The sequence below is a fragment of the Egretta garzetta genome, unplaced genomic scaffold (assembly GCF_000687185.1).
Source record: "Egretta garzetta isolate BGI_Z169 unplaced genomic scaffold, ASM68718v1 scaffold584, whole genome shotgun sequence".
Classification (NCBI taxonomy): Eukaryota; Metazoa; Chordata; class Aves; order Pelecaniformes; family Ardeidae; genus Egretta; species Egretta garzetta.
The window spans coordinates 208,916-228,713 of NW_009259529.1; the positions used below are offsets into that span (position 1 = coordinate 208,916).

A 19,798-nucleotide genomic window follows, 5' to 3' on the forward strand; every position below is an offset into this window, starting at 1 on the left:
AAGAGATTCTCTCCCAGGAACCACAGGAAAGGAAGGGGTGATTGCACACTAGGCTATAGGACTTACTATGGGATGCAGAGAGAAAAGAATTCAGGGATAGGGCAGAGAATATTGTATGAAACTTATTATGAGATGTTTAGGTGACAGACCAAAAGCAGGGAAATGGAGGAATCACAGTGGATTGGGGTGGAACAAGCATGAGGAAGCAGAGGGGAAGGGGATAAAAAGGGCCAGTAATGTATATGCAGGTTGCTGTGCAGTATGCTAGCCCGAACCCTACACTTGGTCACTGCAGGCTATCGTATACTCTTGCAAAATTCTATTTGCAACCATTTTGTGTGTGAGTGCATTGTCTCCGCTGTGTCTGTGTGTGAACACTGGCAAACTTCAAGCTGGACTACCAGCCAAGAAGGATAAGAGGTTCGTGTCGGCCACTGGAAAGAGATGGCAGATTTGAGGAACCTAAGGGTCAGCAACGGGAGAGACCAGCATCTAGCAGCCAACATTTGCAAAGGCAGCATGTCTAAGACCAGCTACCAGAGACACCCATACTGTACTCACATGTGTGTGTAACTGCTAGCAAATTTCATGCTGGACTAGCCAGCGAGTAGGGTGTCAGCATCAGGAAAGATCCAAGGTCTGAGCTGGGGACTGGCTGAGGGCATAGGGTCTTGATGTTGGATGAACTTAAGCTTCATGCAAAAGCAATTTTCAGCAAAAAAGCACTGTTGTTATAGTGAAGGAAAAGAATGCAAACCATACCTTCATGAACAGGGATAGAAAGCAATGCTTGTATTGGATTTTTTCACTGTGAGCTCAGTCAGTTGCTGTGCCTGAAACTGCTCGTTCTTGTGTGAAGTACGAAGAAGGAATTACAAATATAAACCCTAGTTCTGATTGGGTACCCTGACGTTATGTATGACTCGAAAGGTTTTTAGAAGGGAAATTATAAAAGAAAACAGTTTAATGAGGATCTGGAACTAATACAGCTGCATTATTGTAGTCTTGCCCAGGCTAATTAGCTCAATAGAAATGGAGTAGAAATATGTAAGCTGAGTTCATATAACCATAATATGTGGTTCTAAAACTGAGATGTATTTAAAACAGCTTATAAAAATACAAACCGTGTTTATTGCATTTCACAGCTTGCAAACTGAGGTGCACTAGAACACTTCGACCCTAATCCGATTTACAGATGTCGTAATGGGACACTGGATCAGCTACAGCTTTGAGATGGATCTGCCTCCATTTTCTACTTCATAATGATTTCTTCCAAAAGATTTTAAAAATGGGTTTTATTGGATTAAAAGTAGAATGCTTGGGATTTATCTAAATCAAGTTCCGTGACAAGATAATACAAAATAGGAAAAGGGTTGATAAACAGCTTTTCCCTCTGCCTTTTATGTCCTTGTAAACAGGTCCTTGCTTCTGGGCTCAAATGTAGTCGTTTCAAAGATTGAGAGCTGCAGCAAACTCTGCTCAAATCCTTGCCCCCAGAATCCCTAGAAGACTTTGATACCTCTGCAGTCAGACTGTGTGCCTGTCCTTCTCTGCAGTCTTGCCATCTCTAGCTCAGCTTTAGCTTCCTACTTCTTGTTGTGACTCTTACCTAGCAATCATCTTGCAACCTTTTGACACTTTTCTTCAAGTGTCAAACTTAGGAGAAGGAGCTTGCCCTCTTTTTTCAGGTCCTATTCTGAACTTGTCAGCTCTAAGAACATAATATATTTGAAAACGAATGCATGCAACTAGTATTTCAAATGTGGTTGTTACTATATGGATTTAATACATGAATAGAAGAATTTAAGGAGAAACATTTAATCTTTGATATTTTGCTGTAGTCAAGACATGTACGAGACATGAAAGGTTTTAAGCCTTCTTGGACTACATTGGCTAAAGTAAATGAGATGTGAGATAACGTTTTTAAATCAGTTAAAATAAAATATTAGTACTGGGTGGTCAATACGTAGTAACAAAGGAATAAGCTTAATCCACTTTCCATAGATATTATTAGCATATTAGCCTAGACCTGGATAAAATCATATTAATGGAATAAGATTATGGTGCAGCTGTCTGTTAGTTCTGCCATGAAGTTTTTAATTCAAATGACTAAAGATATAACACATTTTACATAATCTTGTACAAGTACCTTGCCCTAACTGTGAAAATCTAATGAAATCCATATACCCAGGTTTTTAAAGTGGAAATGTGGATCAAGGACCACTTCAAAATGTTTTCCTTCAGGAGTGTGTTTCGACTGAATGACCTTCATGTGTACAGAATCCTATTTAACACCAAAAAAAAAGGCAACTCAGGTGGTTTTTGGTTTTTTGGGTTTTTTTTTTTGCTTGGTCTAAATGCCTTAAACTAGCTTACCTACATCAGCGTGAGTAGTTCAGTGTCTGGGAGTGATTCATTGGAATAATCGCAATAGACTCTTAAATGGTAAGCTTGCATTTTCTCCTTGGGTTAGCTGTTTATTTGAGGTACTTCTGGTTTTATAAATAAGAGTGGCAGCTTTTTTTTTTGGTTGACATGCAGGTTTTTTCCTTGCAGAGTCGCTGTAGTCTGTACAAGTTCATAATGATACCGCTGTAGTATATCTTGTGATTCAATTCAATATTATACTTGTATACTTGTTTTCTGGCTTTTTTGTTAGTTAGATAAAATAGAAGTTCATCACTTGCTAAAAGTATCCTAAGTTTTGAAGAGTTAGTCTCATTGCTAAGTTTCTTCATATTTAGTTGCAAGTCTGAAAAAAATTACAGCATCTTACAGGAGGGTAAACAGAACATTGTGTTTCATCTTTAACATGATTTAAATTCATTATTATGAAAGGATTTGGTTTTACTTATTTACATGTCAGATAAAAAAGTTGTAAAAACATTCTTTAAAAATTCTAGGATACCTATGCAAGTAATGCTTTAAATAGATATGGACTGAACTAACTTGTATAGTAGAAGTATATGATCTGTCAGGAAAAATTGTATCTACAAACCTATTGCAAGTTTATAGTAAATTGCTAACATTATTTTCTCATATGGAAATTCTCAAATGTTTATGCTGTCTTGCAAGTTTTATTGCAAGCAGGTAATGAAGAGGGAAGGAATCCAATTACTTTATGCACAAGGCATATAATTCCTACCTAATAAGATCCAAGGAAGACTTTTGTTCAGTAATCATAGAAGCATCTATGAGCTCTAGTGAGTAAACTGGAAGTTGCTTTTTAAGTAAGTTAGAAGTGCTTTTCACTAAATTACTTGATGGATCTCCAGCTTTCGTAAAGCTTCTTGTAGTTAAGGTAGTGTATGGAAATGAGAAGTGCATGGGTAGCCAGATGCATATGAAACAGACTGAATTCTAGATTCATATGAATTTTTCATTGAAGCAGAAAATTGGGGGAAATGTGCAGAGAAGTATTTTTTTGTGTGTAATACTAAAGTATGAAAATAGGAGCAGATAACTGGACTGGACAGCTGATGGATCAGGTATTTGACAGTGACTGATATCTTGCTTCAGAGTAAGAGAAATAGAGTAGTAACTTCTGACTGCTCTGACTGGAGAGTTTTTCTACTTCAGAGCTATTAGTCATGTGCCTTACGTCTTGCACTATGTATGCTACCCCCTTCTAGTGCTCAGGTAATGTGAATGAGAATAAGGTCAATGTTAATCCTAAATGCTGGTGTTGAAACCTGCTAAATTATTTACATGAATATCTTGTAGTAGTGAATTCAACAAAAGTTTAACATGTTTTTAAAGTATTTTGGGGGGTTACATTTCTACTGGGTTTCATATATCTTTTAGAACTGTTAAACCCTTAGAGTTTGTACTCATGAAGATAATTGGCATAAAGTTACAGAAGCAAAAAATGGAAACTTGAATTACCTAACATTGTTCTTTTTTCCCTGAAGTCACTCATTTACAACGAAAAATAACCACAATATTTTCACTGTGCACTGGCTCTTTTGAACCAGCTGTTACCAAAGCTTGTTTCACCGCTGTCAATTCTGGTGCAAAATGTCCTCAGCTGCTTCTGTCAGAGGAGAGTAATCTGGTGAACAGGGATGTGCAGAAGAGTAGCCTGAAAATACAGTTCAGAGTGACTATAGGCTCTGGAGTGTATGGTCGTACTAAAAAATGTTCTAAAAGGATTGCAGTGTCCTTAATCATTTTACAAACTTGCACTGCTGCTTGTAAGGCTTGTTCTCCATTTGTTCAGGTGGTTTCTGCTATAGTAATTCCTATAACATGCAGCTCAACTCATGGGTTTAAAGGTATTTCCATTACAGTCTCCACCCCTGGTCCTTTTGGACCAGACCATCAAGTTTAACATTGCAATGAACAACTCTTCCCTTTGCCCCTGCTCCAGCTTGGACTTATCCACAGACTACAGTCCTTTAAGGCAGTACCTGTTCCAAGTGGAGCTTTATCTATAAGCCACAGTCTCTCCAGGGGTGTACCTGCTGTGGCATGGACTTATCCACAGCTACAGTTGCTTTGAGGTGCACCTGCTCCAGCATGGCCTTCTTCATGGGCCACAATGCCTTCAGAGATAAACCTGCTCCAGCATGGCCTTACCCACAGCCACAGTCCCTTCAGAAATGAACTTGCTCCAACATGGCCTTACCCATGGCTGTCGTGCTTACCCTGCTCTGTCATGAGCTTATCTATGGCCACACGCTCTGAGGTGCTCCAGCGTGGCCTCATGCACACCCACTGATGCTTCAAGGTGTACTTGCTGCAGCATGGACTTATCCTTGAGCCACAGTCCCTTCAGAGGTATACCTGCTGTGGCACAGCCATAACCACAGCCACTTCAAGATGTACCTGCTCTGGCATGGGCTTATCCATGGCCACAGGCACTTTGGGGTGTCCTGCTCCCACATGGACTCATCCCCAGGTCACAGTCCCTTTGGCTCGAGTTCACACTGGAGTTCCAGCCTGTCCAGTATGGCAGCACAGAAACAGCAGTGATGCCCTGGCCATCTGCCAGCCCAGGCGCATCGGTGTGGCTGTTATCAAAATGTTCCCAGGCTCAGCAGAGTGAGATGATCAGCAGTACAGCCCTACAGCAAGCAGCGAAACCAAAAAACAGCCGCTAACGAGCACTGGACTCTAATATACAATAAGGCAAGCAAGCCCCATGGCAAGGAGCTTGCCAATTAATAGCTAAACAGCAGTAACAGCTATAAATTTGATCTAGCACATTTTGTTACACTAATAATTAAAAAAGAATGGGGATAACTGAAGGGCAATGTAGTTGCTGCTAGATCTGAATATTCTTGGTTTTTTTTCCTTCAAAGTCTAACACGTAAGTCTAACCTCATGTAAGTTGTCTGTCCTGTCAATCACACAAGCTGGCCTAAAGCTTTCCAATTCTCTCATCTTCTACGCCTCTTCTGCTATACCTAGTGGCCCAACATGCATATGGGCCCAGTGCTGAGAGTCAGGAAGGGACAAGCTGTTGTTTTGCACAAAAGGAGCATAGGTAACACCAGCAATAGATCTCATAGCATCCTGTTATATGTCTGAATTTAACAGGTGTGTGACTTGTCAGTCGCGGTGGTACTGACCCTCCTTTTTGCCTTGCCCATGAGATAACCACATCCCTTGTAGACAACATTGTATGTGCTGTACTGTAATCTTCATACAGAGGAAGGAGGAGGATTGACTTGGCAATGCTTTCATTATTTTTCTTTTCTCTGAGGCAGAATGAATTACTCATGTAATGGTTATCTCCAAAAATAACTGGCTGAACAAAATCTGATTAAATGGCTGACTGAGCCACTGGAGTTCCTACAGTGTGTGACTTATGCTTCAGGTGCTACTTAATGTTCTTCACAGTCTCATCTCCTGCAGACTTGCTGTCTAAGTCTGTAGGAGAAAACACAGCTTCCCATTCCAGAGAGTGGGAGTTTACCTTTGGATGAGTCTACTGCAAAACTATAAAGCTCAGATTCAGGGCTTTGAGGTTTGTGTACACTAAGCTTCAGTGGGAAAACAGAATTTGGGAATTGCTATGATTTGTAGGGCGAATTCCATAAATTGATGCATTTGACTAATGTGCTCCTTGTATCTGCTTGGCGAAGTCTATAGAACACTAAAGAAGGGGAAGAGAAGGTGGTTATGAAGAAAAAAAACCAACAGTGGTGAAGTACTGCTGTCTGTATGTGTGTGTATATATGCGCGTGTGTATGCATAGTCCTTGAATTTATTAAACAAGAGGTGCTTGGAGTTTGGTGTGTTTTAACTAGCAAAACAAAGGCTGATAGAAATATGACTGCATAAAACTAGCAAAACTAAAATGATAGGGTTATCAAGAGTATTACATCAGTACTGCGTGTTGGTGGGATGAGTTCAGAAGGCACAACATCATACGGTATAGAATATCCCTTAGGTCAGGTCAGCTGTCCTGGCTGTCCCCCATCCCAGCTTTTTACTCACCCCCAGCCTACTTGTTGCAGGCACAGAACAGGGAAAAAAGAAAAAGCCTTGATGGTGTGGAAGCACTGCCCAGCAACAGCCAAAACACCGATGGTTTACCAACACTGTTTTAGCCACAAATCAAAAACATAGCACAATACTGGCTGCTATGAAGAAAGTTGAATCCATCCATCCCAGCCAGACCCATACAGGGCAATGAGTTTGCAAAATATATATTATAAAGATTTCAGCTGTCTTGTCCTTGTCAAAGAAATGTCCTTATTTACAAGAAAATTTTCTTTGGAGTAACATACAAGAGAGAAAAACAAATCTGTAAAATCAACCCTAGAACTTGATGTATGAATAGAGTAATTAGTGTTACTTGCTGATTTATTTGATCTCAACTAACTGAAGTGTTTCACATAAATTAGATTAAACTAGAATGGTGTTATTAGCAGTATATTGAGAGCAATGCATTGTGAGAGTTCAATAAAAGGTAATATTGATTTGTGTAAAACTGAGCTTTGTTTTTTAAATTAAGACCTAGATGGGGCAATTTTTTTTTCTGGCCTAAACTAGTGTTCTTACACTATTTTTCAAATTAAACCTCAGATAACTTATTGTTGCACATAATGAGTAAAGAAAGAATAACGGGAGAAACAGCAATGCGACAGTAAATGTAGGTGGTTGAATTACAAGTTGCTCTTACGTGATCGGATAGAAAACTTTCTCATTTCAGGTAAATTGGGAAGTTCTCCTTTGATCTTGTAAGGATGCAGTCAGAATTTGAGCAAAATAAAACTCAAAACTTTTGTACAGATTTTTGTAATTTTTCCACCAGAAGCTGATGAACTGGAAAGTACTTCAAAATCTTATGAGATTAAGTGGTAGGAAAATGAAGAAGATTGATTAAATCATAGCCAGTATCTCTCTGGATTACAAGCAGACTGGCTGGTGCAGCTTCCACTAATGAAGGCAGCGGCTTGATGTGCATCTAAGAAAATTACATTACATAATTAAAGCAGGCTTATGTACTTGCTTGCTTTAAAATTATAATAAATGGCAGATGGCCTGATCTTCTCCATAGTTGTCTGCTTTTGCATTTTGTTTATGATGGTTTCTTAGCACAAAACATTAAAGTTGACCATGTTGCACTGCAGAGATCTATGCAGATTACCAGCATATGTAGTTCTATCCACAAATTTCAAGCCAGTTGACTCCTAGTGAAAGTGTGTGGAAATTAAGTGAAAATCCGAATATTAATTTCTGTACTACTGTTTATTTAAGTAAGAAAGAGATGATGATTCTTATCTGTAGACGTAATTGTTCAACTGTTCATTTTGCTAGATGTAAAGCTATGGAAAGTTCCTAACTATTTTTTAGATATCTGCTCTGTAGGTACTGAAAGATGATTTATCTTGTTACCTAAGGTCTGCTTACCCATAAAGTTTTAGTGCCACATTGTCATAGTATGTTTTTATTGTATTCTAGATGTACAGCAGGCAGGATTTAGATGTAGCTTGATTTGGTTATAAAATTGGGAGTCAGTCATCACTGGATACTAAACAGAGGATTGAATGAGAGCAGAAACTTAAGGGGAATTGTTTCCATGATAGCAACTTTGGCAATTCTTAGTGCACAGCTACATACATTTGTTTTATATACTTTTAATAAAATTCAGTCAGTACAGCTCTTAGGAAAATGTTACCCATGTGATTACCTAATATTTTGACAATTAGTCTACCTTCTAAATATTAAGTCAAAATTCAGATATTTTATTCAGGAGTAGCATTTGTCTTAGTCTCCTATGTATCACACAGTCTTTTCAGAAGAATAAAAATAGAAATTCTGATTAGGCAATAGAAGAAAAAGCTACTTTTGACCTTAGTGCATTCTTCCTTGACTCCCCTTAAGTACTCACCTTGCCATACTGTCAGCATGGCGTGCCTCTGTGGGGATCCTCTTAGCAACCATTACCTCTCCTGCAGCAGTACTTGATTATTTTTCCCAGATTCCTTTTATTAACTATGGAGTAAGAATATCGCATGATATTCCTGCAGAAGATACTTGCGCTTAATTGCTAAAGCAATCCAAAGAGCTGCTACTAAAATGATCTCTGAGAGCGAGCTTCAGGAAGACACTATGGTAGGTAGAGATGAGACAAGGACCCATAAGAGGGAATGATTACTCGTAAAGGAAAGGGCTCGCTACTACAAAACCAATCCCGAAACAGTGTTTCTATGCATTAGGCATCAGAGCAGCCATGAGGGATGAGCCCCTGAGAAATCACAGTATACCAGAGAAGATTGCTTTAGCCTCTACTACTGAGAAAATCGAGAGATTATTTAGGGTGCCAGAAGGCATGAAAGGCCCTCAGCCTTGGCAAAAACGTCTGCCAAGAGTGAATAAAATAGCTGACCATTCCTGTGCGCTCCATTGCTTGAATCACAGAATCACGAAATGGTTGAGGTTGGAAGAGAATTCTGGAGGTCATCTTGTCCAACTCAAGCAGAGGTCACTTTGAGCAAGTTGCCCAGGTCTGTATTCAGACAGGCTTTGAATACCTCCAAGAAGGGTGACTTGACAACCTCCCTGGGCAACCTGTGCCAGTGCTCAGTCACCCTCACAGTGAAAAAGTGTTTCCTGATGTTCAGAACGGGACCTCCGGTGTTCCAATTTGTGCCCCATTGCCTCTGGTCCTGTCACTGGGCACCACTGAAAAGAGCCTGGCTCCAGCTTCTGCACACCCTCCCTTCATATATCTGTATACATTGCTGCAACCCCCTGAACCTTCTCTTCTCTAGGCTGAACAGTTACTACATCTCTCAGCCCATAAGAGAGATGCTCCAGTCCCTTAATCATTTTTGTGGCCTGTTGCTGGACTTGCTCTCCCTTGTCTACTAAGCCGGTCACAACATCATAGAAAGTTATTGGGTTGGTCAAGCATGATTTCCTCTTGGTGAAGCCATGCTCATTCCTCCCAATCACTTCATATGCCTGGTAAAGGTTTCCAGGATTAGTTGTTCTATCACCTTCCTTCTTGCCCTTGAAGATAGGAGTGACAAAAGAATGTACTTAGGTAAAAGGTTAAAAGGATGGCATTGGGGGGAAAAAAAAAACAACAATAAAGGATTACTGTATCCCAGTTACTTGTCATCTACATGACTGCAAAAATTTATGATGCCTGTACTGGATCTGAATAATGAGGGTGTCCCTGCTCCTCTACTGAAGAGATGTGCTTTAGAGGTGAAAATATTTACAAGAGGTTACAAGGTTCGTTCTTTATTTGCCTTCTAAGTTGGCAGAAGTTACTAATACCTGATGAACAAGCTATAACTTAAATGCGTTATTGTGGCTTTTTTTTCAAAACAAGGGCTCAGTTTTTCTTAAGGCTTGAAAATTCCAAGTCATACTAGATAATAAGCTGCTCGTGTGGAGGATGGAAAAGATCTGATGCCCTAGAAGTTTGTTCTGACCTCAGTTTCTTTCAGTGATATTTGCAAATAAACTGTCTTCAGTAATCCCAGAATAATTTAAGGCAGAGGACATTGCTTGGTTCCAATAGATACTCCAACATGAGAACAACGTTGACAAATAGTGTAGTGGCCATTAGTGACAACTGTGAAAAATGGAAATGTACGACCTGTATATCAAAGATGTTTTGATGTTCTGCTCTTTGCAAGAACGGTATTTCAGAAGAATGTACTAGTACCATAAAGATGATTTTTGAATGAGAAGCAGTTAATATGCCCTAAAGTAAATATATCTAGGAATTTCTATAACCATGAGCTTCACTTAATAAAACCATGTATGTTGCTAAGCCAACCTTGAATGTTGTAAAAAAAAAATAGTAGCCCCAGTAACCTTGAAGGCTGCATTGAAAATAAATGCAAAAAATTGTGTACTTCTTCCCTTTTACTTGGCTTTCAGTAGTAGATTTCTAGTGCTATTTTTAGTTTATTTAGTGCTGCTTAATCTCCTATTTTTATGCAGCCTTTTTCCAAAGGACTCGACAAAGAATAGTTTATCTAGTACTGGTGTCAGTACGTAAAAATAATTGCTGTGGGAGTCAAGCAGACTAGTAATAGAAACTGAGATGAATCTTAGTGCGGCAGGATTCCCAAGCATTTGTCATGCACCTTTACAAAATGCAGTAATTTTTAGATAAAATACAACATTAAATTAAACATGAAGTTTAAGAAATGTCACTGCCTTGTTATGCAGTTTTTTGCCTGTTGCACGCTTCTGTGCTTGCTGTGTGCAATATTTAGCTTCAACATCTCAAAAGACCACTCCCCACATAAAGCTTAGTCACGTATGAGTCCTGTTGGAGCAAAACTACTAAAAAGAAATTAAACATCACATTTCTCTTTATGTTTTGGAATAAAAATTTTAAGTGGCCCCAACATGACTTCCCTTTTGGTTCTTTGCTGAAAGTTTCAACACCGTGTTTATGCCAGAATTCTCTAGGTTGGAAGGAAGCTCTGGAGATCCTCCCCTCCAGCCCCAGAAATATGCCACAGTATCTGCTACCGAAGCGGAGTTAAGTACTTCAGTAAGGCGCTGCTTTTCATTGTACCTTCTCGAGGTGGACCACAGTGCAGTCAGCAGGCCAAGATCCATGGGGCCAAAGAGAGAACAGGGCTGTCTGAAAAAAAATAGCATGGTAAAGGCAGGTTACTTAGGTATTCTTAAAATAAGGATAATTGCGTGCATGCAGGTTTCTTGTTCTAACTCAGCCCGTTAGTGCCAACCTTGTTTAATTTATGCGTAAGCGTAGGTGACTTCTGAGATCTCTGAATCATGGCAGGCCTTAGGCACCTAAGAAGTGTCTTCTGAATTTGTACAAAAGCCCTCATTAGTGGCATGCAACAGCCAGACATAAAGGCACACTGAACTGAAAACTGGTTCAAATCTCAGACAGGAGGATGGAAAATTCCAGCACCTGGCGTTTGTTATGGTCAGGTAAAATTAATGGTAAGAGGGAAGGGGGTTTTGTTCCAGATCACCGCTGGTTATTGCTTTGTGTGAGCACTGTTGTGCAGATGAAGTCTCGGTAAATTGTTAGGTGAGAAATAGCTTTCAGGCTGAAGGTTAGTGTTTTGGTGAAAACTGTGTTGCCCTAAAGGAGCAACTGAATACTGCTTTAAGGAGAAAATATCCATCAAAGAAACAAATGCAGCATTAATGTCTAGAAATATTTGCTGTACTAAAAAGCTTGAAAATAATTTTGCAGTCTTTCTTAAGGTAACTAACTATGAAGTAACCTTAAAACCTGTTAGTTTATATACTGGCAAGGGAGCAAAGTGGGAAAGAAACTGCTGATCAAGAAATATAGTAATGATACTGGAAACAAGTACCTTAAAGGATTTTATTTTTATAGAAATTTTATTATTCTGGCATATTTATTGAGGTAAGCTCCGTTGTAGAAAACTTTTACTTTGAATGGTCGCTTTTAATAAATTCTTGATGTGTAAAAATTTGCCTTCAAAAAGCATACCATAGTTTTTTCTCATACCAAATATAAGGGTTTTTTCTCTGTAATATTCAGTAGCATTTGGAATCAGGGTGCTATTCTTCAGATCATATACTCAAAGATGAAAGTTGTAATCCAGTATAGGATCAGGGAATCCATGGAATATTTTTCCAGCAGGTGGCTTCCCAAACAAATTTGTACTTGAACGAGGTATGTAAGTCAACATAAGGATTTTTGGCTAGAGCAAGCATTTCTCTGCGAGATCAGTTTGAGTGTGAAGATACCTGTTCCCTGTAGCTGCAGAAATGGAGTTTAGTTCATTGCAGCTCTTCCCTGGAGTTTTTTCAGGAGGGCTTGCTCATGTAAGAGCAGTGTCAGTGGTATGTTAGGCTTCTGTTCACATGGGCCATCTTTGAATAATCTTGATTTTCCTCATTGCTCTTTACAAACACCAAGCTTATTGCTCTTTATTCCCAGTTTGCAGGAGAGGAAAGTAAAGGATTACCTAAATAAGGAGAACTTTCTATCCATGTGTTGAACTATAAAGTTCTCCTAATACTAAATACTAAGATTTCATGACTTCAGCAACCTCAGGAGACTCAGTGACTCTGTCAAAGCCGTGTTATGGGGGTGATAACGGTGGGAGTGAAGCAGGCTCTGTTGGTGTCAGCCCAACACCCAGCCCGACAGTGCTCTACTGCTGGTTTCGGTTAGTCTGTTCTAGTTCAAGGCTGTACGCATTGATCGACCAATCCACTTCATGTTTTTGTGATGAGTATGGATTAACTGCATATAAATGTTTGGATGCTAAAATTAGTCAATAAATCAAATTATAGACAGCTTTTTGCCTAGTGCATGATACGCAGTGGTTCGGTTTAAGATTTCAGCTTATTTTAAGCTATCCTGGAGCTTACATTTATTTAAAAATTTATTACATACAAGTGACAGTATAAGGATAATTTTTTACAGCCATGTGCCGTATTCCTTATGACCATAACTGCATCTTATTTCACTGAAAATCAAATTCATTACAATAAACAAATACAGAAAAGGGCTTTTATTTCTGATACTGGAGGAGCATCTTTGATGGGAATTTTTTAAGCACTGAATCTTTTTCAGAAAAGTTACTCATGTTGTTTCTGTGTTTTTTTCCTTTAAAGCCACAGAAGAAAGAAGATCAGCAATCAGATGCTAAAGCAAGTCCAAAAAAGTCATCAGAACCCACTATTGACCTTTTAGGACTTGGTAAGAAATACCTGATTACCTGTTTTCCAATTAAACACAGATACGTAATTTTATATTTTGGTAAATATATTTTTATTTTCCTTGTGATTACTGATAGTTAAGTGGATTTGAAAACCGTAAGACTCGGTCTATATGAATTTGAAACTATAAAGGAAAATGCCATAGGGATCTGCGTATGTCAATGCTTGTGTTTTGCTAAGGAGAGTAATGAGCTCCTGTGGTAAGGGAAAGTTATCAAAGTGATCTTCAAAGGGCTTGTGGTATTTCAGTGTTCATGGTACAAGTGTACTTCTTAATGAAAATGCTGAGGTCATCTGAACTGTGTATCTGTAAAATACCTTATATAATGAAATTCCTGTATTAGGAAAAAGAACAGTAAACTGTTTGACTGCTGACAGTATCTTGTTAAAACTTAATATATTGGGTGTTTCAGTGTTGTGTACTGACTGGGATCATCATTCATTTTTATCTAACATTTCTGATTGGTAGGTAACTGTGTATTTGTCTTGTAAATAAACCGCTTTGGACCCGAATCATTTAATTTGTACTCTCTGGCTATACTGTTGTGTTTTTATGATTTCTCTTTGCTTGTTAAAGGCCATATTCATAAAATCTGCCATACATTTATCTAGTGTTACTCTAAGTGTGTTTTTCCAGTGGATAGAGTCCTAAAATGCAACTGGAAGAATGAAATATTACAATATGTATTTTTAATACTTTTTATTGTCCACTGTTAAGAAATTTTCAGAGAGTTGTGAGTGGATATTAGAATATTCAATTTATATCAATATAATGGTTATACTTAAATTTCTGCATCATTTTTACAGGATATTGGGGGGGGCTGATAAGTCTTTTAGATGTAATTATTCTAAAAACTTGAATTTGTAGAAAAATGTTTTGTTGGGTATTTAATTTTTTATTTTAAGGTATGAATAATGTAGCAGCAAAACAACATCTTCCCTGATTTAGAATTCACGCTATTATTCAAAATGCATGTTATTTTCCCTCTGGATATAGAGTAGTTGTAGAATACTATTTTTGTACTGGTTATGTATGTGTTGTGATCCATATCTCATTCCAAGTAATCTGCTACCATAGGCAAGCAAATCTTAATTAACACAGTAGAAGTTAGATTATGGATGTAGAACGAACCTATTAAAAACAAAAGTAATTCAGACTTAATGGAAAGCTGATTCTACTTAATTTTCCTTTACCAGGCCAACAACCTAATTAAGAACTAAAATTTAACCAGTATGTGCTTCTGAGATTGTCAGGCTTCTGTATCCTTTTAGTCATGATTTGAAAAGTCTTGGTAACGCTGTTTTATGATCTGATAATGAACTCAAATTGCATAGGCTAACTTGAGCTGTAATATGCAACAGAGTATTATAATTGGTGTTCAACAGCTGTGCTTCTTCAGTGTAAAGAATCATAGTGAGATATACAAAGGGCAAAGTTTATAATTTCTATGTGAACGAAACATAATTTTAGAAGAGGGAGTGTTTAAAGATCTTTTAAGTAACAAATTGAAAGGCAGTTTAATAAGCTAGTAGCACTTGGAATCCACTGAGCTGCAGATGAGATTATGTATTAATGAGAGAAGACCTGCATATTTCATTTGGAGAGTTGTCTTTTAATTAATGCCTGCAGTAGACTACTTCAGATAGTATTAAAAGAAAGATCACTTCAACCCAATATATTATAGAACAACCGGGGTTGGAAGGGACATTGAAAGATCATCTGGTCCAACATACGGGAAAGGTAGCCTACATGAGATTATCTAGCATCCTGTCCAATCATGTCTTGGAAACCTCCAGTGGTGGGGATTCTACCACATCCATGGTGAGGTTGTTCACAGGCAGGTTCTCCAGCCCTTTGAGTGTCTTCATGGCCCTCCTTTGGACCCTCTCCAGTTTGTCCGCATCTTTCTTGAATTGTGGGGACCAGAGGCGGGCACAGGCTCCAGGTGGGGCCTGGCAAGCGCCCAGTAGAGAGGGATGATCACATCTCTCTCTCTGCTAGCAATGCCCCTGTGGATGCAACCCAGAATCCCATTTGCCTTTGTTGCTGCAGCGGCGCTCTGCTGATTAAAATGTTTGATAAGTCATATCAAACAGTATTAAAATAGATATGATTGCATAGCTCATTCTTCTTACTGAGTGGACATGTTTCTAATGAGAATTCATTCTCTTAGGACTTCATTTCTGCAAATGAAGAACAGTAGCAGCTTTTACTAGGGCAGATCAGAATCACTTATGATAAGCAGATTAAGTAATTTTAATGGATCACAACTCACGCCCAGCCTCTTGCAAAGTATTTTCTTAAGTAAGCCTCAGCGCTAGCTTTGGGTATGGGGTTAACCTTTGGGGCATCGCTCTCTTTGTCTCAGCTGGGGTTTTAATAGTGACCTTGTCAGAAGGTAAACATCCTCTGAGACAGGACTTACCCAGTGGCAATTGTAGCTAGACAAGATAGTTTTCTGAAAATAAATGGGTTTTTATTTTTATTTTTAAATTGCAAAATTCTCAAAATAATATGCCTCAGCAAATTGTATCTTTAAATATTGTAATAGCAGAAGAGGCATAATATCCTCAGTGACTGTACTGTCATGTTTGTCTTTCTTCTGAGCATTTTAAAATATATTCATGTGGTTCCCTTGAGTTCCTGTTCAGGGAGGTTATTATTAAGATAGTGTTCGGATATTCATTTTTTGATGATCCAGCTACATAAACATTCGTGGCTTTTGACCTTTTGATTCAGAGGAGATTTTTAGTTCAGTACTTCACACACTGAAAGGTGGGGAAATGGACATGGACAAGCTAAATATTCTTATGTTCTCCACAAGCAATAGTGTTAGTGTTCTTGCTGCGCAACCCCAAAGTCCTTCCCTATCTTCGGGTGCTATGAGAAATCACAGCCTATTTCTGTAGGCTAAAACTGAAGCAGCTTTTTAAATGATCTCTGCAATTTAGGTGGATCTTGTCCATGCTGAGAGTGTCCCCTGCTGAATATGTAGGGACTTAAAATTGATGCTAAAATCAATAATATGGGATTTTATAACATTAATTTTAATAGGGGGATTATAGGAAACATTTTTCAGTTTGAAAGTTACAACATGTAAACCAAACTTCTTCAACACTGAAGTTGTTGGCGGTACTGTATTTTCATGCCACTGGTGGTAACCGTGCACTCCATGCTGCTTGATATTTTGACGGTTTGTCTTACTCTTATGCCAGATTGATGTAAATAGAGAGTTTTTTAAAATCCTTGTAAAAAATAGTATGATACCTATGTATGATGCCAGGTCCTGCACTTGGGTCACAACAACCCCATGCAATTCTACAGGCTTGGGGAAGAGTGGCTGGAAAGCCGCCGGGCAGAAAAGGACCTGGGAGTACTGGTTGACAGCCAGCTGAATATGAGCCAGCAGTGTGCCCAGGTGGCCAAGAAGGCCAATGGCATCCTGGCTTGCATCAGGAATAGTGTGGCCAGCAGGGTAGGGCAGTGATCGTGCCCCTGTACTCATCACTGGTGAGGTCGCACCTTGAATGATGTGTTCAAGTTTGGGCCCCTCACTACAGGAAAGACGTTGCATTGCTGGAACATGTTCTGGGGAGAGCAACCAAGCTGATGAGGGGTCTGGAGCCCAAGTCTTATGAGGAGCGGCTGAGGGATCTGGGGTTGTTTAGCCTGGAGGAGGCTGAGGGGAGACCTTATCGCCCTCTACAGCTACCTGAAAGGAGGTTGTAGTGAGGTGGGGGTCGGCCTCTTCGCCCTGATAACGAGCAATAGGACAAGGGGAAATGGTCTGAAGTTGCATCAGGGCAGGTTTAGGTTCGACATTAGGAAAAATTTCTTCACTGAAAGTGTTGTCAAGCATTGGAATGGGCTGCCCAGGGAAGTGGTGGAGTCCCTGTCCCTGGAGGTATTTCAAAGCCGGGCAGATGAGGTGGTTAGGGGCATGGTTTAGTGGTGGAATGGCAGTGTTAGGTTAACGGTTGGACTTGATGATCTTAGAGGTCTTTTCCAACCTAAATGATTCTATGATTCTATGCCATGATTCTTTGACAGTGGGAATCTTTTTTTGGAATGATACACAGGCAATTTTGAACCATTCTGTTTGTCAAGGTATGTCACTTAGAAATCATTTCAGCATGGAGAAAAAAATGAAATATTTTTAATCTAGATTAATTTACAGAATTATCAGAAAGAAGGAAAGTTCATTTTACATATTATGCATCATTTACCATGTTTAGATGTGCCCTTCATAAAATAGACAATCGCACATTCTGGAATAACCCTTATAGTAAGTTATAAGGGATGACTCTCAGTTATTATGTTGTTGTTGTTAACCGAATGTGATGTGTGGGGCATTCATCCAGTGTGTTTGGAGGTAAAGCGTGATACACTAAAAGGTGTATATCTGCTTGTGTAGGGGAGATATTCTCTGAAGGAATTCTGTGAAGTTTTGAGAGCTTAAACGTGGTATGAAATGTAGCTGAATCTTGCATATCTGTGAAACGTACTTTTGTCAGTCCTCTCTAGTAAGTACCAAAGCAGCATGGTTGGTCCTAAGTTGGAAAGCTGCATTTAAGAAAGAATAAAAATACATTTATAAGTACTAAATACTATATATGCATGTTAACATTTGTAGTGTTGCTGCTATGTTAAGATTAAGATTAAATAAGCAACATTTCTATCCCAAATGAAAATGTTTACAGCCACTTGAGGCATACAGCATTGTTAGCTTTCTGGCTTTCCGCATTTTATTTTAATATGTATCATACAGCAATACCTCCCTATGAATGCTTTTCACTTCCACAAGGGTTTTAGCAGTAAATAAAATTTTAGTAATGCAGTAAATAACTCCACAGTTATTTGAGGCAGAAAAACCTTGTTTGTATCTTTGCACAAGATTTTGTTTCAAGTATTGAACTATTTCTCTCAGCGCTGCCTTTCTAATAACTTGGTGGAATAAATACTCATATGCATATTCAAAGCCATCTTCCCTCCCTCCATTTTAAGTCTTAGTATGGCTGTCATAAAACAGCTTATATAAAAATACATGGCAGCTTAGAAACAAAGTTCCAGTAAATATTTTGCCCTATAGAAAACAAGTTTCAGACCCATAACACAAAGTTTAAGAGCAGATCTCTTTCTTGCTGTTTCCCTTTCTTGTGGCTCCTTTGAAGCTCTTTGGTTGGTCATTCTCACTGTTGGTACAGACAGATATTCCAGGGATAAAGGCTCTGTATGAAAGCTTTCATAACAGAAAGCAGCACTCAATCGGAAATTGTCATGTCAGGCATTAATAAAATACATGCAAAAAAGCACTATAAAGGTGAACTTCACTGGAAGCCTTCACTTACTCTATCCTGGTGAGTAGCTTTTGTTTCTACTATCAAAGTAAACAAGACTTCATAATTTGAAAGCAGAAGCGGCATCTGCTGTTGCACAGTACGGCAGACAGCAGTCGGATATTATCTGTCATATTGTCATAAATGTAAAAAGAGAAGTTTTGGGACCACGGCTGGGAGCCACAGTGAAGAGCAGCATCTGTTGACTTTCTGCCTTACCTTCTCTGAGCGTGGAAGCTCTGCCTCTGCAGTGGGTTCTGCCACCTCTAATACTTCATTCCCAGCGATGGATGCATTCTCCAGAAGAGCGATGGAAGTACCTTTGATTAAAAGTTAGTTGTTTCAAAGGAATTCTGTGATGGTCTCCATAATAAGAATTCTGTTAGTTAATACTATACATTTCTCAAAATATTCAGATAGGCCTGTATAACTTAGTCTGATTTTTACCTGTTCCCCGGAAGGACTACAGCCATGTTTCCTTCTGTCAGATACACACCACCTCTTCTAAACAGTTTTTAATGGTAGGCAGCAAAAGTTGAATGAAAAGTAATATACTTAGAATAATTTAGAACTCAGAACTCCACCTGAGCATCTTTCTTCTACTACAGAAATATTTTTAAATGGGGAGGGAAAGGAAGACACACATCCTAATCCATGGCCTGGTGCATTGAAATTGAGAATATCCCTAATCTCTATAAAGAAGTGTGAAATACTACATTCAAGTACAAGTTTGTGTATGCCTGCATATATATATACACACACTTAAATGAAAATACTAATACTGCTACAAGTAATAAACTGGAGTGAAAACAGGTTTCCTCTGTATTCTGAAATTTAGCTCTATGTGGAATCTTCTCATTTCATGGGGGAAAAACGTTTTTGGAGTTGCTTTTTAATAGATACAAATATTCTAAACATTACATCTTTGAGAAATCAGTAAGACAGGATCACCTATTAATACTGTACATACATGCTTAAAACTGTTGTAAACAGTAATTCAAAATGTCTGGTTTCTGCACTCATACAGACAGGGAAATCTTTATTTTTAGTGTAAAATTCAGTAAGAGGTAAAAGGTACGTACATCACCAAACATGTATAGAAGCGATCTATGGAAACCTGGGGTTTCATAGTATTTATTTATAAGCAGCATATTAAATACTTGAAAAATATTATGTTCTTGCAAACGTGTTCTCCTGTGAATGTTCTCAATATGTGAAATGCTTGTTTTAGTAAATGATTGCATTTAAATTTTCAGTCTTATTTGTTAAGCTTTTTTACGTTCAGGGAAACTGAACC

The 19,798-nt window shown here is 38.6% G+C and overlaps 1 protein-coding gene across 1 annotated transcript in view; it reads left to right on the forward strand.

The window, feature by feature from the left end:
- Nucleotides 1-19,798, forward strand: part of SMAP1 (small ArfGAP 1) — a 77,294-nt gene that overhangs the window by 37,811 nt on the left and 19,685 nt on the right. The window contains exon 6 of the mRNA XM_035893103.1: nt 13,060-13,144. Within this exon, the coding sequence (XP_035748996.1) occupies nt 13,060-13,144 (85 nt within the window). The remainder of the gene's footprint in view (nt 1-13,059; nt 13,145-19,798) is intronic.